Source organism: Pleurodeles waltl, chromosome 3_1 (genome assembly GCF_031143425.1).
Source record: "Pleurodeles waltl isolate 20211129_DDA chromosome 3_1, aPleWal1.hap1.20221129, whole genome shotgun sequence".
NCBI classification, from domain to species: domain Eukaryota; kingdom Metazoa; phylum Chordata; class Amphibia; order Caudata; family Salamandridae; genus Pleurodeles; species Pleurodeles waltl.
Window position 1 is genome coordinate 567277718 of NC_090440.1, and position 25318 is coordinate 567303035.

Sequence of the window (25318 nt, forward strand, 5' to 3'; positions counted from 1 at the left end):
AAAATCGGAGAAGCTGTATGCAATGACATGTTTTCCAAGGTGTGATTCTCTAGGTCTGACTTCTCCTAGCCTCTCTTCTCTTTGCTTATACTGGACTGTTCTTATGCCCTGGACCTTTCTTCACTTGAAGTTTCTTCAGGAAAGAGACTTGCCTTGAGCACTAGTTGTGGATCCAACGGTGGGACAAACCCTAGCTGTGCTTAAAGCAAACCTAGAGGTTTATCTTCTTAGGAATAAATCAGCAAAATATCCCAAGGAGAGATACTTGCTGGTAACAAACCGGAGTTTTCTTCATCCAGTGCTCCACTACAGACAACGCTCACATGTTCCAACACTCAAGGTGTAGTTGTACTAAAAGATGAGGAATAGGTGAATGTGTACAAAAATTGACAGTTACCAAAGACTCTGAAGGATGCAACAAATGTCTCAACACTCCCGGTAGCAGCAGTGATGTTTGCTTGCATCAAAGGAGTCTTCTTTCCTGAACCTTACACTCGGACTCTGCAACACTATGTGCTTTCACTTCCCAAGCTCTCTAGTTTGGCCACAAGGTTAATTCCCATTCTATGCTTTAATCTATGGTATGTGCCATACACTCCACTATTATGAGAGAGTCTTGAAGACTGACATTTTCCTTCTTCCTGGAGGAGGCAATCGCATTACATCCATAGCTACACCTAGAAAAGGGGAGCACTGTTCAGTGGTGCTTGCTTCTCTGGTTATACATGCTTGGATAGTGCAGCTTCTGGAAATCCTAAAGAGGCAGCGTAAGATTTCTAATATGAAAAAGTGAGCTCTCACAGAAAAGAACACTGTTCCTCAATTTATCTTTAAGAATTATAGTGGCGTTTCAGCCAAATGCACTTTACAGAGGACAGGCGTATTTACAAATGGATTAAAAATAAAGACAGAATGTTGGCATCTAGGAACTTGTTTTATTTAACAAATTATGTCCAGACAGGAAAATTTATGTATATTAAATTCATGGTGGAATCCTGCACATGCACTGAGATTTTCCACGGTTTCTGAATATCGCAGATCAGATGAAGGAGTATTCTACCTACACCTGCATCGAGTTCCCTTCCTCCAGCCTCAACAAAAGATGTTCTATCCTACAGGAAGAGTGAGAGAAAAAGTAAAATAATACACCACAGGCTTGCTCAAAAAATACTATTCCGCTTGGCAGGAAAAGAACACCTCACCTTAAGTAAACATCTACTCCATGTTTACAATCAATATGTGAAGCACCTAAGGTGGTCATTTTACATAAATGGAGTGGAACTAGGAGTTGAAAGTCAAAATAGCTTTTGCCTTTACTGCATCTTTTAAAGGACACGCTCAAAATAAAAATGATGAGTTAGCATTAATTTAGGGACATAAAAGCTAGTCCACCTGGAGACGGGTCACCATAAGTAACAAGAGACTTTGCTAGAGTTACTTCAGGCCTCTATGAAAAAAATAAAAAATAATATGAGGAGACCTGAATGGAGGTACCTCTGGGAAGAAAGCATTGCAGCTAGCCTGGGTGTCGGGTAGCAAGAAGCAGGCAGGGAGGAAGATTCAGCCCAATTCGGATAACAAAGCACTTTTAGGACACTGAATCTCTGACGCAAGCCAAAGTAAGGGGAGTATTTACTTAAGTCAAGTAGTTAAATGGGTCACTTAACAGTTGTCTTTGCAGCAGGCATGCAGGATGCTGGCAAGGGAAGGATAACAATATGCACTGGTTATTGCTACTGCTGCTCTAGATGTGTGAAAGAATCCACGGTGGATGTTGCTTTAACGTCACTTCCTAAGGAATCAGTGAATTTCACGAAAACACAAGAATGTATACCTTAATAATTGGAGGCAAATGATTTAGAGAAGTAGCTACAAAGAGGGGGGGTTATATGCTTTAAAGGTGGTACGTAAGGGGAGAATCCTATCCACACTGCTAGCTTTGAAGGTAGTTGAACGTTTATGTGAGGAGTGTGGGACCTAAAAAGGGGAATTGAAGAGGCTGGAGACCACGTACAATGAATTAATGTCACTTATAATTTATCAGTTTGAGAGCAATCAGAGTACACTTGTTCCTTTTCAAAAACATGGTTAAAAGACACCCTGTTAGGAGCCAAGCAAACTTTCTCTGAAAAGAGTAACAGGACCAGCTGAATTCTGGCCTCCAAAGTTATAGACAAACAGCTGTGGTTGGTGTATGCGGCGGCCTACTGAACGGGGGGAAATTAAGGAATACACGGAAGGCAGGAAGCTTGGATGCTCTCAGGATATTTATAAGTTGTATAATTATGACACGCCCATAGCTGCAGAACGATGCAAATCCCTGGGTATGTCTGGGTGCCAAAGGTTACACCCCAGTAAAGGGCTGAATGCCTAAGGTCTATTACTAAAGAGAAAATATAGAAAGGAAATATGGCCATGAAGGTAAATAAGGTGGTTTCGACCAGACTGCCTTTCGGCCCTCGTCTACAAAACAATTGCACTGGTACTGCTGGGCTCCTTGGAGAGACTGTATAGCCTGTCTCTTTGAAAGGGTTTAGGAATTGGGCCATTTGATCTAGAATGATTATCAAGATAATCTACACACTAGACAGGGTTCCTGAGTTGTGCTCCTCTTACAGGCTGGTAGCATTAATCAACATGGACACAAACATCATTACTAATGTTGTAACAATGCATTCAGAAGCAGTACTCTATTATGTAGCAGGCCCAGACCGACTAGATATTATCCAAAATAGACAAGGTTGAGGCAACACCATACGGATCTCACACCATATAGATAAAGTTTGTCACTTGAGGAGGCTGCCTCACTGGTTTCACTGGATGACGAAATGTACTTTGATCGAGTAGTATGGTCTTTCCTTGAGAATATATTATTATTATTTACTGCAGTTATTTTACAGCACTACTTTACACACAATGGGTGCTGGAGTACTTTACAGATAACATTACCAGAAGAATCAGATGTACAATTAGCAGAATGAATCAAGAAATACACATCAAAACAAAGGGGGTTATTCTAACTTTGGAGGAGTGTTAATCCGTCTCAAAAGTGACGGTAAAGTGACGGATATACCACCAGCCGTATTACGAGTTCCATAGGATATAATGGACTCGTAATACGCTGGTGCTAAATCCGTCACTTTTCCGTCACTTTTGGGACGGATTAACACCTCCTCCAAAGTTAGAATAACCCCCAAAGTATGTTATCCTACGGCAAAACATGTCAGGTAGGGAGTATGGAGAGTTAAAGAGAGATGAAGAACTAATCATTCAGAAAAAAGAGGTCCAAATAGTAGAATCTATGCACTTAGGTGTTGCTCAAAAAAGAAATATTTTAATTTTTGTTCCTGAAAATGGTCAGACTTTCTTTACATCTGATGTCTTCTGGTACAGAGTTCGAAAGAGAGGGAGCGGAATCTGCAAATAATTTTTGTGCAGCTTGGTTTGATTTAAATGTCTTTCTTTCAGGCCAGATAGATCTTTTGCTTCTTCGTTCTCTTTCACCAGAGTAATGTAGTAAGGAATGTAGGTAGGATGGAAGACCTAACTTGATGGCTTTGAAAATGTTTTACCCTAGTCTCCAGGGGTAGTCAATACAGCTCTCTCAAGCTAAGGGTCACATTTCTTGGAGTACATTGCTAGGTGAGCAGCTGAAGAATGAGAGATATCTTTTAGGGGTTTTGATGACGACTTTGCAGCTCTTCTAAGGGGCATCTCCTTAGTCAGTCTTGAACATGACAGTGTCTTGTACAGGGAGTGCAGAATTTTTAGGCAAATTAGTATTTTGACCACATCATCCTCTTTATGCATGTTGTCTTACTCCAAGCTGTATAGGCTCGAAAGCCTACTACCAATTAAGCATATTAGGTGATGTGCATCTCTGTAATGAGAAGGGGTGTGGTCTAATGACATCAACACCCTATATCAGGTGTGCATAATTATTAGGCAACTTCCTTTCCTTTGGCAAAATGGGTCAAAAGAAGGACTTGACAGGCTCAGAAAAGTCAAAAATAGTGAGATATCTTGCAGAGGGATGCAGCACTCTTAAAATTGCAAAGCTTCTGAAGCGTGATCATCGAACAATCAAGCGTTTCATTCAAAATAGTCAACAGGGTCGCAAGAAGCGTGTGGAAAAACCAAGGCGCAAAATAACTGCCCATGAACTGAGAAAAGTCAAGCGTGCAGCTGCCACGATGCCACTTGCCACCAGTTTGGCCATATTTCAGAGCTGCAACATCACTGGAGTGCCCAAAAGCACAAGGTGTGCAATACTCAGAGACATGGCCAAGGTAAGAAAGGCTGAAAGACGACCACCACTGAACAAGACACACAAGCTGAAACGTCAAGACTGGGCCAAGAAATATCTCAAGACTGATTTTTCTAAGGTTTTATGGACTGATGAAATGAGAGTGAGTCTTGATGGGCCAGATGGATGGGCCCGTGGCTGGATTGGTAAAGGGCAGAGAGCTCCAGTCCGACTCAGACGCCAGCAAGGTGGAGGTGGAGTACTGGTTTGGGCTGGTATCATCAAAGATGAGCTTGTGGGGCCTTTTCGGGTTGAGGATGGAGTCAAGCTCAACTCCCAGTCCTACTGCCAGTTCCTGGAAGACACCTTCTTCAAGCAGTGGTACAGGAAGAAGTCTGCATCCTTCAAGAAAAACATGATTTTCATGCAGGACAATGCTCCATCACACACGTCCAAGTACTCCACAGCGTGGCTGGCAAGAAAGGGTATAAAAGAAGGAAATCTAATGACATGGCCTCCTTGTTCACCTGATCTGAACCCCATTGAGAACCTGTGGTCCATCATCAAATGTGAGGTTTACAAGGAGGGAAAACAGTACACCTCTCTGAACAGTGTCTGGGAGGCTGTGGTTGCTGCTGCACGCAATGTTGATGGTGAACAGATCAAAACACTGACCGAATCCATGGATGGCAGGCTTTTGAGTGTCCTTGCAAAGAAAGGTGGCTATATTGGTCACTGATTTGTTTTTGTTTTGTTTTTGAATGTCAGAAATGTATATTTGTGAATGTTGAGATGTTATATTGGTTTCACTGGTAATAATAAATAATTGAAATGGGTATATATTTTTTGTTTGTTAAGTTGCCTAATAATTATGCACAGTAATAGTCACCTGCACACACAGATATCCCCCTAACATAGCTAAAACTAAAAACAAACTAAAAACTACTTCCAAAAATATTCAGCTTTGATATTAATGAGTTTTTTGGGTTCATTGAGAACATGGTTGTTGTTCAATAATAAAATTAATCCTCAAAAATACAACTTGCCTAATAATTCTGCACTCCCTGTATGGCTGATCTGAAATCGTAGTTTGAGAGGATGTGTTGGAGGCGTTGTAGTGAATGTAATGCTGCCCAGGACAATTTGGTGGAGTGATCCTTAGAAAAATATTGTACATTTATGTAAGAGGCTATTAGTAAGGCCAGCGCTAGTTACCCAAGCATTATAGACAAAATCTTTTCAACATTAACTTTACAAAGCAAGGGCCAGACGTACAAAGCTTTTTTCCTGTGAGCAAACGGCCCAATTTGCAGCATCGGGCCGTTTGTGCACTGAAAAAAGCATTTTGGTATCTACAAATGCTATTTTGCAATTCAGTGATCTATTTACCGAATTGCAAAATAGGTCTGCGAGTCGCAATTAGGAACGGGTGTGTCAAAGGCGTCCCTTCCTAATTGCGAGTTGCAGTGATATGTATGACTGTTTTGTGACCGTAAATGCGGTCGCAAAACAATTGCAGTTAACAACAAGTTCAAACTGGTTTTAACCCATTTGCAAACGAGAAGGAGTCCCTAAGGGACCCTTTCCCCTTTGAGAATGAATGTGAAAACGTTTTTTAGGGGCAGGCAGTGGTCCCGTGTACCACTGCCCACTCTTAAAAATGAGACTGAAACTTTCATTTTGTGCTTTTTAAACACATCCCGTTTTCCTCGGAGGAAAACGGAGTGAGTTAAAAAAAATGCTTTATTCAAAAGCATTCACAGACACGTTGGTGTGATGACACCAGCAGGCCACCATCCCTGTGACTTTTGTGATTCCCAATGGGTCGCAAATCGTGACCTACTTCATTATTATTAATGAGGTTGGTCTATTTGCGACTCACTGGGAATCGGAAAAAAAAACTCAATGGAGTTTTATACATTTGGAATTGCGTTTTCCTAACTGCGATTCACATGGAATCGCATTTAGGAAATCACAGTTCCAAAGGTTCGTACATGTGGCCCCAAGTGTTAAATAACACAAGGGGCAAATAAAGTGACCACAAAATCCTTGAAAGACTATCCTGCATTTTTTCCAGCCCATTCCTATGAATTCATTGTTCACATCAGCAACAGACGGAACAAGAATCAAGGCCTGGAGTCAGTAGACTAACTGAAGATTTGTTCGAAATAGGAAGGATGAAGTGCTTTCACCTATCATAGCTTACAGAATACAATACTAGCAGCTAAGATTTTGATTTAAAAAAACACATGCCTGGAAAAGGACAACCAGGGTTATCACAGTTTAGGAGACAACTGACGTGGTTCCAGGGCATCATGTCTGTCATCTACAGACAACTGCTCTTAGTCACCATACCACATGGAAATGGGAAAGTTTAGGCAGAAGATTAATGGGAGAAATCTCTGCGAGAGAGCGAGGGAAAGCATGCTCAACTTGGACTGTATGTTGAACGTGTCCACTTTAGGGAGATGAAGCTTAAATATACAAATGATACATGTACAAAATAAACTTTTCTCAATTCCCCTCAAGAGTACTGGAGGAGCTGTGTGACAAAAGGTGTGGCTGTCCTAAGTTGATCCCCATCTGAGGGAAGAAGCAAGAAACTACTCAAGCCACACCCAAGATCACTTTGTTATTCTTTCACAGGATTCTAGGGGAAAGAGGGAGTGAGGGGCCCCACATGAGTTATTTGAAACTGTGTAGTCAACTAATTACCTCAATCAAATTTGTGTGACGAACATGTGGGGCAAAAAGAAACCACAAAAATGAAGTGGACAGAAACTATGGAATATGTTCCCTTTGGAACACATGACCTATTTGCTGCCGGGTTCAACTGGACTTGGTGGTCATTTTAGAATATATGGGTAAGGAGTTAGGGCCCGTTAAGCACACCAGGAGTATGTGCACTCCAACTACAGGCATGCACACCATTGCTGAACAGATTCTGAAAACCTAGTAACTTAGGGCCAGATGTAGGTAGCGTTTTGCATGGCGCAAACAGCGAAAATGGCAGTTTGCGCCATGCGAATCGCGCATCGCGATGCTCATTCCCATTTTGCGAGTCGGTACCGACTCGCAAAATGGAAATGCGACTCGCAAATAGGAAGTGGTGTCCCCTTCCTATTTGCGACTCGCACTGCAATGCTAAATTGCTTTGTAACCGCGAACGCGGTCGCAAAGCAATTCGCAGTTACCACCAGTGTCACACTGGTGGTAACCCATTCGCAAAAGGGAAGGGGTCCCCATCGGATCCCTTCCCCTTTGTGAATGTTGCCAGAAATGTTTTTTCAGAGCAAGCAGTGGTCCAATGGACCACTGCCTACTCTGAAAAAACGAAACCAAATGGTTTCGTTATTTTTTTGTATTGCAACTCGTTTTCCTTTAAAGGAAAACGGGCTGCAATACCAAAAAAAAAAAAACTGCTTTATTTAAAAAGCAGTCACAGACATAGAGGTCTGCTGTCTCCAGCAGGCCACCATCCCTGGGAGTGCAGGAAATCGCAATAGGGTAGCAAAATGCGACCCACCTCATTCATATGAATGAGGTGGGTCTTTGCGACCCCATTGCGATTTGCAGACGGTGTCTGAGACACCGTTCTGCATCAGATTTTGCGATTCGGAAATTGCGAGTCGCACCGACTCGCAATTTCCAAATCGCAAAATCAGAAATTGCTACATCTGGCCCTTAGCAAAGTCGTATATTATTATACTAATGTTAAAAGATTTTTGGACACTGCCTATTAAAAGAATGACCCATTTGAGGAAGTTAGCTGAGGATGTTAGAGGCAAATGGATGATGTAAACTAAATTGGCGTATTGTATGGTTTATATTTAACTCTTTACATTAAATTTCTCACTAAATGATTCAAACAAAAATGGTTTATCTTCAGGTTGAACACATTTATCTCTTTTTATACAACTCTTAATAGTAATAAATGACAAGCAATTCCATTCCAAATCCAATTTATTTTTTATAATTTTTTTGTAGACATTTTTGGGCTTTATTGTGATCCACCTGTTTGCCCCTGTTGTTTGTTTTGCATCAAGGTCGTATGATCTCGATTCATTTCTTGATTTTCTCATTTATTTCTTTTTTAAGTGTTCCAGCTACACTTTTCATGGTAACTTAATGAAGCTCAACCTCACCAACAAAATTAAGTAGGATAAAATTCCTAATATTTACCAAGAATAACATAGTCCAAGCCTGGCTTAATGACATGAAGCTTGGTGGATCTCGCCTCACCTAGAGGTGAGACCCCATACTCACCCTCACAAACATATTTCTAAGAAAACCAAAAAAGCCTGGTGCCAATTATTTCTAATGGAGAAAGTGAACTCATCCCTATCAGAAAGTGACTTTAGCACTTCTATTCAAGCTGTCATACTCTTGTATCTGAATGGTGGCAATTCATTTGTTTTAATTCGTCTTTGCACATTAGCGCGCCCTCCTCGGGCATTCTACACACTGTAGCACAACTTATCAAGGGTCTGAAGGAATATGACAAATCAACCCCCTCCCTGATGGTACCCAATGGCTTCCCTTGCCTGCCCGTATACTCTACAAAGCCATCAGTCTATATGGCTGACAAGCTCACAAGCTCTAATTGTTCTCAGCACACAAGAACACCTTCTCCATTTATGTACCCAGGATCTGCAACGGCACCTCAAAGTCATAAGGTGAGAAACAACTGAATTTTGGGAAAAAGTACCATCCATTATTCTGCTAGCCATCAAGTACAGGCATTACTAAAGCTCAAACTCGAAGGATATACAGGCACAAACATGGATCCACAAAAAAGCAGATTTCCAGTGGGTCAAGACTTTGGCCATGTAGATATTTAAGGATGGGTCTGAACATGAAATCTTCAGAAATGACAAGGAGTATAGGGCATTGATAGCAAAGCACTTAAGGTTCACAAACAGTTAAGTGTGTTGTGGAATAGCCTGTTCAAAGCCAAAGCATGAAGATATAGATATATATACACTGAAAACAACAAAGAAAGTAACATTGTAGGTTAGATGAAATGTTCAGTAACGTTTTAAACTCTGAAAACTACTGAAATTCATCACTTCCAGTTATCTCAAGTAACTATAACTTGTGCCCTAAGGTAACTATAACTTGCGCACCCGCATGCCCAGTTTTCTCGTCAAAGATTTTACTGCAAATGTTTCAGTGATATTATCAATGATGTCAGAGATGATGTAATGAGTGATGCAAAACGTGGGGAAATTAGAAGTGCATGGCAAGGGCGCGAGTTATAGTTACCTTAGGGCACGAGTTATAGTTACTTGAGAACTATAACTGATGAATTTCAGTACTTTTAGAGTAGAGTGAAAAGTTATGTTGTTACTGAACATTTTATCCAACTATATTGCTATTTTAACCTTTGTGTTTTTTCAGTGAACTTCAAGGATTTTTTCATCAGAAAGTAATATTTAATTATACATAAATCCAAACCACACGCATGCAACCAACGCCATACTGCACACAGCCTTTGGCTCTATGCAATGGGTGGTTGGCCACAGGGCCATTTTCGAAGCTCACTCCTCCTTGGAAGTAGACTGTTTTTGCTCCCTTGTGGCAGGCGTTTTGAAAATGCTCCCACCAAGCGGAAGCAAACACAGGTTTCCATAGCCACCCTGATTTTGGCAGTGAAACTGCTATTTCCAGGGTGGTGGGCTCCCTGGGAAATGGCTGTAATGCTATTAGTACTTAGCCACCAGCTCCATCTTGACCACTGACTTCATTTTGTGCTTAGCCTAGCTTCACACACCGACAGGTATTTTTCCACACACACAGCTTGTGCAATGTGTTTTTGCTCTTTCTCACTGAAGGATGGATACATAACATGGGAGGAGTGAAGAGCATGGACGATAATATGTACCAGGCTGAGAATGTTTATGGTAAGGCAGGGAACAGCTCTGTCTTGGAAAAACACAGTGAGATTTGGCCTGTCTCTAGATTGTTCTTTTCAAGAATGACCTGGTACGGCCAACGTTTGAACAAAAACTTACCGAATGGGAGGGAGAGTTTCTAGAATTCTCTCTCCAGTTTGTTTAGAGTATATAAGGTAGTGGGAGCTTGACGGCTGGATAGACGGAGCTCATCTGAGGAGGGACGCCTTGCTCAGAACCAGATCCTACTGTGGGTAGTTATCTCTTTCCAGTCGTTTGGGTTCAACAGCTTGATGCTGGCAAAAAGGATGATGTCACTGTCAAGCCCCATGGTGATGCACAACGCAAAGCTAAGAATAAGAACTAAAAATGCATGTGAATACGTAGTATATATATTTATACATGTAATAACCAATGTTGAGTTCTATGATCATTATTATTTCACTGCCGTGATTATTTTCAGAATTGCACTTACATTACTGCCTTTGAAATAAAAGCTCACATTATTTTTGTCTGTGCATGACACTTAAGAAGCATCTTAATAAATTCATTATTCAGACAAAGAGTGCTGCATTCTTGGTATTCCTTCCATTTCGTCTCAATCTGAAGTAAAGCAGAACAACAGCTAATCAGCCAGCCTGGGAGATGGGGTCCCCGTAGCCTTTAAAGGCTCGGGAAGGGAGGCTATGCAACTCTCCTCCTCTTTAAAATACAGTGGGCCCTGGGTGATGGGGTCCCCATGGCCTAAGGAGGTCTGGGGAGAAGGGCAACACACCCCTGGGCTGCATGAGGCTTAGGGAGAGGGGACACATTCCCACCACCCCCCACAGAACATAATTCGGGCCCTGGGAATGGGGTCCCCTGGGCCAAAAACAGCTTGGAGAGGGGCCGGAAGCCCCTTCCCACTAACAAAGATGTCAGCCTCCAGGGTATTATTTTTAATAATCAGTCATGGCAGCCCCGCTAGTTTATGATTTGAATTGTGCTGCAGATTTGCAAATCCTCTGCAAATTTGCAGCAAAATTAAAAGGGAAAAAAAAAAAGTTTCGGCTCCAGGAACAGACTTTTTTTTTTAAGGACTTGAGACTGAGTACCAAGTCCCAAGATGCATGCCACCACTTACTGGTTGAGTGGTAGAGGCCAACGAGATCTCAACAGGAAATCAGTTGGGATCAGTGGAGGCTCCATGTCCCTAGATATATAAAGATTTTGAGGATTAATTGCTCAAAAACTACAGAATGGAATCACACCAAATCACAAAAAGCACTCTTTCTGGACCAAGATCCAGCTTTCTGCCAAATTTGGTGTAAACCCGTTCAGAGGTTTAGACTGTAGCTGTGTCTAAAGTTCCTATAGAAAAATGAATGGGTAAAGCTTGTTTTGGGACCCCCTTTTTTCCCCAATCCCTGCTTGACAGACCACCCTGAAACTTATTAGCAACACAAAAAATGCATTTCCTAACGGAAACACGATCCTAACTCAAAAAAATAGTATATATATTATATATATATATATATATATATATATATATATATATATATATAAAACCAAAGGTTACAGGGACCTTATAGTTAGGAAATAGAATTTAAAAAAAACCTTATCAATTCACACAAAAAAAAAAAAAAGGTTAAAGGGATGTTCTAGTTAGGTTCACATTTTACAAAACCATAGAAATTCAACAGTTAGTTATATTCATCCCAAGAAACTTTAACTCATGCCCTAAGATAACTCACTCCCCCGTCATGCAGTTTTCTCATCAATATTTTAATGCAAATGTTGCAGTTATGTTATAAATGATGTCATTATAGAAGTCATTACTGCTGTAATATGTGAGGGTAAGTAGCAGTGCAAGGCGAGGGTGCAAGTTATAGTTACCTTAGGGCACGAGTTATAGTTATACTTGTCTCAAGAAACGATAACTGTTTAATTTCTATTGTTTTGTGTGTGTAAAATCTGAAATTAACTATAACGTCCCTGTAAACTTTGGGTTTTTTTGGGGTGAATTTCTAAGTTTAAAAAAAATTATATTTCCTATCTATAAAGTCCCTATAACCTTTGTTTTTGTCAGTAAATCTCTAATTAAATATTTAATTACCTAATGTTAATCCAAACCTGCGGCAAACCCCTATAGGCACCCAACCGTCATGGCGGGGGTTAGCTGCAGGCCCTGTGGCCAACACCCTGAAGGCACTCAACCCCACCCCACACACACCCTACGGCTGTGCACAATGGGGGGGTTGGACTTTGGACGTGTGCGGTCAACCCCCCTATAGGCACCCAACCCCACACCACACACACCCTTTGGCTGTGCGCAACAGTGTTTTGCTGTAGGTCCTGGCTGCAGTGGCCAACCCCCCGTAGGCACCCAACCCTGCACCAAACATGGCCTTGAGTGGTGCACAGGAGGGGTTGGCCATCTGACTTTTGTGGCGGGGTTGACCTGCCTCCCCCTCGCAAAAATCAGCGTGGCCCCAGGTAGGTGGTGGTCCCAGGGCCGAAAAGGGCCCAAGACCACCACCTTGCGTGACCCTCCCCCCCCCTTGTAAAGATACACCGTGCCTCGGGGAGGTGGTGGTCCCAGGGGCAGTAAACAGCCTTGGGAGGGGGGAATGGGGTTGCACGGCCCCCTCTCTAATATATGAATATTGATATGCCCCCAGGACCTGGCCCACCAAGTGGCTAAAGTTTAAACAAGTGCGGGTGGGCGTACTTTTTCTTTTTTTTTTTTTTGCAAAGATTTGCGGATCCTCTGATTTTCACAGGAAACATTTTAAAAATGCTTTTTGGCCCCAGAGAGGTCCATGGGGGACCCCACCACCACATCCTAGGTGGTCAGAGTATTTCTACCCTGCCCCCTTCTCTTTTTACTTTACTTTTTGTTTGGGACTCAGCTGAGTCAGAGTCCCAAGACAGCTGCCAACACTTCCTGGTTGAAGTGTTGACAGTCAATCAGACCTCAGCATGACAACTTTCCGATCCACGTCCATAGATAGATTTATTTTTTCTCTAAAAACACAAAATCTACTGAATGAATTTACAACAAATCACGAAAAGAGATCTTTCTGGACCAAGATCTAGCTTTCTGCCAAATTCGGTATCATTTCATTCAGCGGTCTGGGTTGTAATCATAATCAAAATCCCTATGGGAAACTGCTTGGGGGAAAAGTGTTTTCGGACTACCCTTTTTTCTCGAGCCCTGGCTTGTCACCCCCAAAACTTTCAAGACAGCAGCTGAAGTAATCAGCGTATGAGTTTTGAAAATATCGGGAAGATTCATCAAATGGTGCTGCCAAAGTTACTGGCAAAACAAAGAACGATTTGTCTATGGGAATTTGGTCCAAACTAAAACTACAACCTGGCTACTGCCATTAGGTAATATATTTCTATAAAAAAAATTCAGATGTCCTAGGTTTATAGTTCCCTTAAGCTGCTCCTGCAGACAAAAGGCAGCGCCAATATACACACAATAACGGAAAAAAGAAACACTTTAAGCAGGTGAATGAATTGTCGGAGCAACTCTAGTAAGTGTTCCCAAATCATGGGCCAACAGGCTACTTGCTGTCTACTTCACTTGGAATTACAATTGTCACTGGATTAAACAAGACCCACTGGGAAACATTTTGTAGTCCTGAACGTGTCGAGTTTCATAATCAGACTGTCTTAAATTTCTTTAGTACCACCAAAAGAACATCCCTGACATGTGAACATAAAGTGGCAGCAGGTTATGCTTGGAAAGTATTTCCACAAGTTGAATGCCTACAAATAGGACATCCAATTAAGCCAAACAAAATATACACCATGACTGAAAAAAGAAGGTAGACACGCTATAATCACTACATAAACGCAATGTACAGTTTGAAAACATAGACAACATGTGCATTTTGGATAACAATAAAGTTTATGTGCTGACACACTCCGAAAACATGAGTCCATGTTGGCACACAAACAATACCACACAGACACTCAAGCTAGCATGTGCTTTCCCTGGGTGAATAAAGAGGTAGTTCACAGTGTGAGAACATATAGAAAAGGCGGATACACTCACTAGTTGACAAGGCTTCTTCTCGTGTCTCATCATCGGCCGGCTGAGCAATATTCCAAGAGGTGACGGGAAGTCTGGTAATCTCCTCCACTGACATCAGCTTCACCATGTCCATGTGATTGCTTCGTGGACGATACCTTGGGATGAAGCACTCCTTACCGCACCTGAACAAGTCACGGATAATCTCTCCTGTCTGCACTTCATCGGGCATACTGAGATAGATGGCAACACGTTGAGACTCTCTGTACCTACTATGTGAAAGGAGCTGCAAGGGAAAAAGAAGTGCAGCGTTACAGATCATCAACTGGTCAGCAAGGGAGTTCAGCTAGACAAAGCAGAAAAGGACGGTCGTTAAGGAAAGTTCATGCTTTGAGCAAGACAGCTCGAAGGGAGGACAGCATAGCTGCATGGAGGGAATGGGATTGTCAATGACAGAGATCCCTCTAGCAAAGCATTCAAGGAAGAGGAAGATAGCATCTAGAGAGCCAACAGTCCTCGACTGTGCTGCAAGGCGACCGTGGGTAGGAGATTGCTTACTGTTCTGAAGAAAGATGAAGTGAACAGGTGCCAGAAAATAGGGACCTAGAATAGGGACCTAGCAACCTAGCGTCCAAACTTTTTAAAAGGGAACTCATTTTTGTGTACTTAATTTAAAACAATCTGCATACAATAGAAATTTATTTTTGCTGTCAAATTCAGATTGGGAGTACTTATTTTGCACCAATAATCAAACTTTGTCTATATCATACAATCAGCACACGAAGCGCAGTGATCTCAGGCTGCATGAAAGGCACCTGTAAAGCTGTCCCATAGAGACAGCTGGAATGAGAAGAAACCGTCTCCAAATCGGAAGCATGGGTTTTTTAAATCTTATTTAACTGCTTTGATGTAACTGAACAACAAGACAAATGCAAAGAAATTTAGCAATTCTAAAATGATTCGATCCTTAAAGCTTAATATTGTTGTTTAATTTAAAGAAAATTGATGGACTCTTTCTTTTGATAGTGAGATTAGTGAAAATGGGAGAACGGAAAGCATGCGAGTCAATGCAGAGCAACAGAGCGGGCAAGTGTAGATGTTGAGTAGTTGGAGGTTAGAGGATACACGGTGGGTAAAAGAAACGGGGGATTAATAGTGAGAATGGAGTAAAAAAAATTGTGGATAGGTATTAAAAGCACTTGGACCTTACGTCAGTATGTGGCTGAGCAAGGAGGAAAGGGAGAGAGTGGTCTAGCAAAACGGGGGAGAAAACAGATTTGAGCCGAGTCTGATGCAGGTATGGGGATGCCAACAGGAACAAAGAGTCAGTGAGCCAGTCTTGTAAGTTCAGTGAAGAAAACTACACATAAAGAAAACTACGCAAAGATGTGTTTCAGTTTTTAGATATTTAAAATGATCTTGCTTTATGTATAAAATGATTAAAACACTTGCTCCAATTTCTATTTATCTGTAATTGGGTGCTCCTCAAACTACGGACCGCCACCTAAATTTTTGGGCATCAAAGCCATTGAGTCTTGCAGCAAAATGAATCTACACCAACAGTTGGAAAGGTTCCACCAATCTGTAGCACATGAAGGAAGCATCTATACCCATGTCCACACCTAACTAAACTCAACATCCATTACATTAGCCCCCTTATAAAAACACTAAAACCAAATAAAGTAAGCAATAGAGTACTTTCGCAATGCAAACCAGCTCACCAATTTTAGACACCGATTTGTTCCATGTACTTACATCCTCAAACATTATTTAGCTCCTTCTCACACCTCATAACCATCCGAAATCAATGAACACTGACAAAGTCTACATCTTCCAAAGTAACATGCCCCTGTTCAGCAATCCCAGCAACAGAGGCAAGAGAAAGGTTCTCTGACCCAAACAGTGCAGTCAGCATGGTGTGGGGCTTGTGGGTGCAGGCGCCACGGGCTGTGGAACAGCAACTCACTGTCCTGCAATACCAGACACACTTCCATGTGCCTTCTCCTCACCGGGCCCATTCCGATGATTTTCTGCTCTATGCGATGCTAGCCCTGTGTTCTGCTTCAGAGCTTGCTGTGTGATTAAGTGATTTGCATCTGTGGATGTTCCTGCAGTGATGTTGAGATGCTATTAAGGGCAAGTTTCATGCTGGTGGCGAAAAGAACAGCAAGAATGCAATGCATTGCTCAGTGGCACACTGGGACACTTAGAGAAGCCAAACAGAATGTACCCCCATGCATACTGTGAACATGAGGTGTCCAGAGCTGCAAGTGAGGAACCAGCGTTTCACTGAATAGTGCCTGTGAAAGAGCGGTATGGCACAGAAGGTGTGCTTAACAACTCGCTTAAGAAACATTTTAGGTCTCACTGCTGTTTCCAAAAGACGTATGGGGGCCAACAGCATCTTACAGTGGGCTTTGGGTAAGTCCATCGCTCAATAGTGGTTGGCTTTCTTGTCAAGCTAATTTGTTTGCTTCTTATTCAGTAACTTCCCTTCCTCTTCTTGTACTTGTTACTCCCTTGGAGCATAGCTTTGATTGCCTAACTTGTATCCTTTCACTGCTTACATTAAAGACACTATTTTTAAGTCGAGCACACAAGTGCTTCAGACCTATTGTCATCGATTCTGTGGGCTGTAACCACGCCCATCTCACGCCAATTACTTTCATTCATTCGTAGGCTTGCCTTTAAAAATTCCCTCGATTTAATTTGTCAAAGGCATGTATACGTCATGCTTTTTCCAGGGTTTAGCCCTCCTCGAGCGCACCGGCCAACTACTGCGAACATTCACAGCATCCATGTTTTATGGATGGTTTCTGGACTACTTTTTTGTAGTTAGGTCGACCTTCTCTGGATCAACAGTATTGGGGCGATTTACATAAAGCACCCCAGTACTGAAAAACAAACAATGACAAGTAACTGTTAGTTACTTGCCATTACTTTGTTTATGTTGCAAGAAAAGTTCACTTATGAATTTACAACGCCAATAGCTCTAACTCAAACAAATGTGAGACCCATTTCATTGCAAGTGCTTGTTTTTCTTTTGCTTTTAGCACTCTATTAGAGTAAATTTGTTGTTTGCACTCTCTCAGTGGGCTACTTGCGTCTTCGTACCTCTGTCCCCCACCTCATTCCATTGTTTCGTCCACACCTCAGTGCTAGGCTTGTTTTAATTTAATGGTTAGGGCGTCTCTGGCATTCAGGCAATATGTGTCCAAGGAGACACATTCTCTAGTGGTAGCTTCGCTGCCTAAATAGACCATAAATCCTTCTAATTAATGGAGCCGTCCCACATGCATCCTCATTCTGCACCACATCCCTGGTCAGCTGTATTTCGCTTGCTTCTGTACTGCACAGAACCCAATAAAGTCTAAACAATTCTGTGATTTCGTTTAGGCTGACAGTCCATTTTGCAAGTATCACTTTGGTTTGACACCATTCTGCTCTTTTGCTTGTAACCACAGAAGAGATTATAACTGCAGTACTGTGTCTGATATGTTGCTAGGCAATGTTTCCACGGCACAAACTATTTGATTCATTTACAGCTGGATTATGATCTGCTCCTTCCAGCCACCTTGTATCTCCGATTTCCTGTGCTGCATTCAATGCATGCAAAGGTGCAATTTTGCTTGCCAATCATGGGGGACTCTTTCTTGCGCAGCACTTTCATGCAGAATATAATCTGAAATCCATGGGGCCCAAAACCTGCAGGCTTTAATTGAATGCTCATTCTACCGACGTACATTGAATATCAGATGTAATAGATTCAGTTACCTCTATGTCATGGCTCAAGGACACGTTCACACTGTTGTTCATGGTCGTATGGCAGCTAGTGTTTTTGGTTTGCACGTTGCTCTTTGAAAGAGGGAACAAAATTCAGGAATGAGACTTCTGTATTCCTGCCAGCTTCCAAGATACGATGCGCTCTTCAACTGAATAGATGTTTAACCCACAGGGCCGCCTAAATATTTCTGTATAATTAACTGCTCGCCTAAACTTTGTGGAGGTCAGAAATACTAAAATAACTGCCAAAAACTCTGCATTATTGGGTCATATCAACTGTAAATTTTGTTAACATAATGTACTGGATGGCCCTTTAGTTTGTTTGTTATTATGCTCTAAAGCTGCCATTGGAGGCTGTAGGCCAGCCCCGCTGTGACGTGGCAGAGACCGCTGTAAAAGTGAAGATGGCTCATGCGATGCCAGCTGCGGCCTCCTAAAGAAGATTCTGTGCCGCTGGTTTTTCATAAAATAAGCAATGGTATCACTCTCACACAACATATCAAGCATGTGGTTGTGCACTTGTGGCAGGTGTTGCACTGTGACAATGCCTAGCGTGATAAATTTGCAAGAGGGCTATACTGCAGTGTGACTAAATAGTTGGTCAGATCTGGTCGGATCTCCAAAACTAGTAAGCTACTTGCTTTCAGTAACACTCCTTTTGGTGGATACTGAATCTCCCCTGGCGTTAGACTGGACCTGGAGACTTTTTACCACGATTAACCCCTACTGCAATAAGTGGTGCCACGTGGCTCTGTAGTGATTCCGTACGGTCCCAGAAGTGACAAAGCAGAGCCGCATATGAAAGCTACTACTGCACACTTAAGCCAGTTTCTTAATCTTTCTCCTTTCAGCCCTCGAAAGGGAAGCACTTTGAAAAAATTGAAGGTGGCAGTGTACCATATTCTAACTTGAAATCTTTTGATGATGTTTGGGAATCTACTCCACAGAATAGGGAGTTGAGAGGGCATTGAGAAATCTACAATTATCCAATAGCAAGAGTACCAAAGGTAAGTAACTTGTTTTGATGGATACTTCTAACCACAGAATCCTCACCTTTAGAATACATACTACAGGAGGAAAGAGTCTGCAAAGAGTTCTCAGATCAGAAAGTCTTGCAGGACTGAGTGGGCAAAATGGCCTTCCCGCTTAGTCCAACTGTCAAGACAGTAGTGTTTCATGAACATATGCAGCAACACCCACGCCACAACATGCAGATATCTATAACAGGAACCTCTATTGACACCGTAGCAGCCTTGGCCTTGTGGGAATGAGTCTGCAGGCCCCCACGAGTTTGCTTCTTGGACAGTGTATAGCAGATTTGGATGCAGAGGACTATCCATCTTGCCAGGATCCATTTCTGCACCACTATCCCTTTCTTTGCTCCAGAGAATCCCACAAAGAGCTGATCTTCCAACAAACGGTCCTTGGTGCGGACAGTGTAGAAACTCACAGCCATCTTAAGTCCAGCCTATAGAGATTCTCTTCATCCCTACAAGGGTGAGGCGGCAAAATAAAATAAAAAAACATTGGCATGCTGACAGATTAGCTGAAGTGAAAATGAGTCAACTTTGGGTAAGGCGCAGCCCGGGTGTGCAGCACTGATTTGTCTGGGAAGAAAGTGGTGTAGGGCAGCTGACCCGAGAGTGCTTACACTTCACTCTCAGAGTGCAGAGGTGATGGCGACCAGGAAAATGGTTTTAAACAGCAGTATTGAAACACAAGAGGAGAGTGTCAGGAGTGACTCAACCCCACACATGCTCCCGTTTTAACTAGAAAACCGTAAATACACAAAAGGTGTGGGGTGTAGCTGGAGGGAACTGGACTATTAGGCCCTGTTCAGGAAGCGCTAGTTGGGCGCGTATTCTCCAGGTAGGGAATGGGTGTGGAGAGTGGCTGTGCCTTAGAGGGAGTTCCCTTTACAGACTAGGTGGTCTCACACACATTATAGTGTCATGCTTCATCATTTGACCACCTAGCCCCACCCAGGTTAAGATGATACTACCTGGGCGGACTCAACCTCGTTGTTAAAAGAACTGCAGAGGGAGTGCTGAAATTAGATCTAGCTGGATAGTACAAGGGATCCAGATAAAGTATTGGTGAATAATAATAAGATTACCTTACAAGTCACCCGTTTCGCTTTGGGATTTTTCAATATAGGTGTTCGTAGGTAAGAATAAAAACCAGGGTAGGGACTCTGTTGAGAATGATGGCTCAAGGAGCCTAAAAGTAAGGGACCAACATGTTTCTGCCAGCGCTAAGAGCTGGAAGGACTGGGGCCTTCATCAGGGTCGGGGATCCCTATAGGACAAGGAGCATGGTTACATGCTTGATAATATGGAAAGTGCTCAAATTGAATAAATATATGTAGGGCCTACCTGAATATATATTTTTTTTTGGGGGGAGGGGGCTAAAGGGAAAATAAGGTAAAGGCTCCGTCTTTCCCACAGAGTGTGACTATAAGGGGCAACCCCCCTCCATTATATTCCAGACTAGAGGCTAACCGCCTTTTCTCGCAGGGTCAGTCCAATTCTTTAGGCTCCCCTGCCTTTTGGTCCCCAGTTTCTCCTGCATGTGTTTGTATGTGACATCCACAGCATGTTTCCGACACCCCTGTGTGCTGTGTTTTTGATTGAAGTGGCGCTTTCAATTTACCACTGTTTACCTTATTTTCCCTTTAGGCCTCCCTCAAAACAATATATTCAGGTAGGCCCTACATATATATATAGTCAATTTGAGCACTTTGCATATTATCGAGCATGTAACCATGCTCCTTGTCCTATAGGGATCCCCGACCCTGATGAATGCCCCAGACCTTCCAGCTCTTAGCGCTGGCAGAAACATGTTGGTCCCTTACTTTTAGTCTCCTTGAGTCATCATTCTCAACAGAGTCCCTACCCTGGTTTTTATTCTTACCTACGAACACCTATATTAAAAAATCCCCAAGCGAAACAGGTGATTTGTAAAGTAATCTTATTATTATTCACCAATTCTTTATCTGGATCCCTTGTACTATCCAGCTAGACCTAATTTCAGCACTCCCTTGGCAGTTCTTTTAACAACGAGGTTGAGTCCGGCCAGGTAGCATCATCTTACCTGGGTGGGGCTAGGTGGTCAAATGATGAAGCATGACACTATAATAGGTGTGGGACCACCTAGTCCATAAAGGGAACTCCCTCTAAGGCACAGCCACTCTCCACACCCATTCCCTACCTGGAGAATACGTGTCCAACTAGCACTTCCTGAACAGGGCCTAATAGTCCAGTTCCCTCCAGCTACACCCCACACCTTTTGTGTATTTACGGTTTTCTAGTTAAAACGGGAGCATGTGTGGGGTTGAGTCACTCCTGACTCTCTCCTCTTGTGTTTCAACAGTATAGTACAGCGGCTAGCTGTGAGACTTTATAATCTGTACCAATAATACCTTTGTGAAAAGACCGAGATAACATTTAAATCAATAATTATTGCAACCAATAAGAGCATCAGTTATACAGGCTTCAAGCCATGGCAGAAGGAATAGTTTACGATGAGGAGGAACTCCAGGCCATCCTCTCTGCACCATCTTTACTAGGGGACTCCTCACTAACTAAAATAGCACAAATGGGAGACTGAGACACCTTAATAGAATTGAAGAGGACACAGATAAAAACTATTCTCCACGGTGCTGTCCTGACGGAATACCTGCATAACAATGCGGCACCGAATGGACTACTCGTGACCACTGAGCCCTGAATCTTCTTAGAAGATAGGGAATTCAGAAAAGATTGTTCCTTGATAGCCTGGAAGTGTACACGAGATTGGCTTACCTTGATTATAAAAACAGCAACCAGACTATCTGAAGCTCTAGTAATACAAATAAAGACAGCGGAAAACAATCTAAAAACTGGTTTGGCAACAGCATCCTTCAAAAATAAGTTCGAAGAAACTAATAAGACCATCAACGAATTTAAAGATTATCTAACCCAACGAAAAATCACAAAATTACAGAAAGACATGCAAAAATGTGCTTTAAAGAAAGTATACCCATACTCGAAGGAGGATTATGTCGCCAAATCTTCCCTACTGTCCGATACCTCCTTAGGAGGGTACACGAGTTCTGATTCAGACACAGACCCCAGACGAGGACGACGGGGCACCCTTAGGAATGGATGGAATCATCCACACGTAGTTTCCCAGTTTCCCCCATTAAATATGCAATCATGGGGATGGCCTCCCCACTATGAGCCTCCCACCCAATTCCAACCCCCACTATACCCGGCACCACCCGTACCCTGGGCCTACCCTAATGCCCCTTTTTTAGGAAGAGTTACAGGAAGAGGGAGGAAGAAGAAGAAGGAAGTAAGCTGGAAACCAAGAGAGGAACAATCAGACAGCAAGATACCGAGCACAAGCAAAATATAGCAGTTAGATCAACCACGGTGATCAACCTTAGTCAAAAGACACTGAACTAAAAGCCCTGGAGAAGGGCCTTGGTTTTGTTCCTACACCAAAACTAGATATCTTTAAGCTGAGAATCGAAATAGCGGAATTCTTTTGAAAAATAAGACTTAAGACCTTCTTCCTGGACTGTCCTGATACGAACACAGGACAAGACAGGAATACTGGGCTACGACCAAAATCGAGATTTACTCCTCAGAGTCACCAAATGCCGCTGGAGGTGCTTGCCTTTGAGAAATCAGAGAGTCGAAAAATAGACAACTTACGACAGAATCCCACTGAGGTATTCCATAATATAAGTACCCAGGAAACAGTAGCCCTGCGAGAACTTACTAATGACACCTCGATAACAGTCAAACCAGCAGACAAGGGAGGTGCCACAGTAATAATCCCAACGGTCACGTATAATGAAGAGTGCCTACGTCTACTAGGGAACACTGCACTACAAAAAACTGTCTAGAGACCCAACACCGGAGATCAAAGAAGAAATAGCCTTCTTAATAACTAAAGGCTTAGACAATGGATGGATCACTAAGCATGAGGCAGCCTTCCTTAACCAAGAGAATCCTAAAATACCATATTTCGATATTCTACCGAAAATACATAAGAAGAAGCACCCGCCTCCAGGGAGGCCTATAGTATCCGGGATCAGATCTATCCTCGAACCTCTCTCACAATTCTGCGATTTGTTTCTGCAACCATACGTAAAACAAATACCAAAATACCTAAAAGATACCAAAGACGTTCTTGTTTTACTAGACGGTCTAGAATTTGACAAAGAAAATGAATATTTGATAACTCTAGATGTCGAGTCCTTGAACAAGAACATTCCGCAGGAAGCTACTCTTGAAGTCATTTGCAATCTTTTGAATAACAGCACGTGGGACTATATGACAATCCCAGAGTTTGTCTTAGATCTTGCACATACAGCACTCACAAGAAACCTTTTTGAATTCAACAAAAGTTTCTACCTCCAGGTACATGGGACCTCGATGGGCAGTACCTTTGCCCCGTGTCCAGCTTGTTTGTATGTAGATCATTTCGAGAGAGAATTCGTTTTAACTGAAGAAAACCCATACTATGACCAAATCAGGATATGGAAGCGTTACATCGACGACATCCTCCTGATTTGGAAAGGCACAAAGAAAGAAGCGACTGGGACTGAACGACAATATCCAATGGTCAGCTTTGTAAAAACAACATCACCTCCACCATCACCTAGACTCTCCTTTCCCTTCTCCCTCTTTCCCTCCCCCCTCGTCTTTCTTCCCTTTCTTTTTCTATTCCCCCATTCTCCACCAGTTTCTTTTCCCTACTCTCTCCTTCTCCTACCACCCTTCGTCCCAAGTAACCCCCCTTTGTTTTGCCCCCATTTCCTTTTATCCCATCTTATCTTTTGTTCCTTCTGTTCTTTCATTTTTCCTCTTCTTCTCTTTTTCCCTCTCCTCTCTCTTTTTTTCTCCCCCTTCTTCCTTCCCCTCTTCCCCCAAAGCAACCTCCAACAAACCCCCCTCAACTGAACCCCCCCTCCCCCGCCATCTTCATTCTGGCTTTTAGAAACTTTTCCCTCTCACTCCCCCTTTTAATTTACCTCCCCACCCCAATCCCGTTGCTCTCCTGTGATGGGTCTTCTTTGTCTTTTCCTCCCACATCAAACCACACCCCCTTTTTTCTTGCCCCCCTCCACCCCCTCTGCTCGCTCCGTTTCACGGAGCTCAAACGTGTGCCAGACCGTGCGACTCCGCTGAATCGAAGCAGAGCGCACAATCGGCCCGGTTGCTATGGCAACTGCCAATACAAACGATCCTCGGAGGGCAGGGACTATGTTTCCCGGCACTCCGAGGCCAGACTAGACGCACGGCGTCTCGTAGTCATTTCCGGTGCCTCGGCCCTCAGTGGCGAGTGGATGTGCACCTGAAAACCCTATCAGCTGGTATGAATTTGACTAATTGGCACCTACCAGGTCCTTAAATACCCAGCGCTCCCTCAATGCAATATTCAAGAGGCTGGAATACAGACCGTAAGTGCTTCTACCGGTTGCATCCTTTGAAGTTGCCCCCTTTGACTTTCACATTACAGAATTGTTTTTCTTACCCTAGAACAGCATTCTCTGACTGGAGATTAGCTCCACAACAAGCTTATCTGTTTTCTAATCGTTTTTATTGAATATTTATTATCTGCATCATCCCAGCATTACGCAAAGAGACTTAACTGCTCTACTGATACTGGTTCCTTCTTTAATATTCACTTACCTGCTATGGCCTTCCTTTAGCTCTTCGCCCTTTTAGGTTTAATGCTCCGTCTTTCCCACAGAGTGGGACTATAAGGGGCAACCCCCCTCCGTTATATTCCAGATCAGAGGCTAACCGCCTTTTCTCGCAGGGTAAGTCCAATTCTTTAGGCTCCCCTGCCTTTTGGTCCCCAGTTTCTCCTGCATGTGTTTGAGTGTGACATCCACTGCATGTGTCTGACACCCCTGTGTGCTGTGTTTTTGATTGAAGTGGCACTTTAATTTCACCACTGTTTACCTTATTTTTCCTTTAGGCCTCTCCCAAAACAATATATTCAGGTAGGCCCTACATATATTTATTCAATTTGAGCACTTTCCATATTATCGAGCATGTAACCATGCTCCTTGTCCTATAGGGATCCCGACCCTGATGTATGCCCCAGACCTTCCAGCTCTTAGCGCAGGCAGGAACATGTTGGTCCCTTACTTTTAGACTCCTTGAGTCATCATTCTCAACAGAGTCCCTACCCTGGTTTTTATTCTTACCTACGAACACCTACATTAAAAAATCCCCAAGTGGAACAGGTGATTTGTAAGGTAATCTTATTATTATTCACCAATTCTTTATCTGGATCCCTTGTACTATCCAGCTAGACCTAATTTCAGCACTCCCTCAGCAGTTCTTGTAACAATGATGTTGAGTCCGGCAA

General features: G+C 42.8%; 1 protein-coding gene across 2 annotated transcripts in view; it reads right to left on the reverse strand.

The window, feature by feature from the left end:
* The window catches only part of MTHFS (methenyltetrahydrofolate synthetase), a 116829-nt gene that overhangs the window by 35367 nt on the left and 56144 nt on the right, over nt 1-25318 (reverse strand). For both annotated transcript variants that reach the window (XM_069222983.1, XM_069222984.1), the window contains one exon: nt 14186-14447. In XM_069222983.1, coding sequence (XP_069079084.1) covers nt 14186-14447 — 262 coding nt within the window. The remainder of the gene's footprint in view (nt 1-14185; nt 14448-25318) is intronic.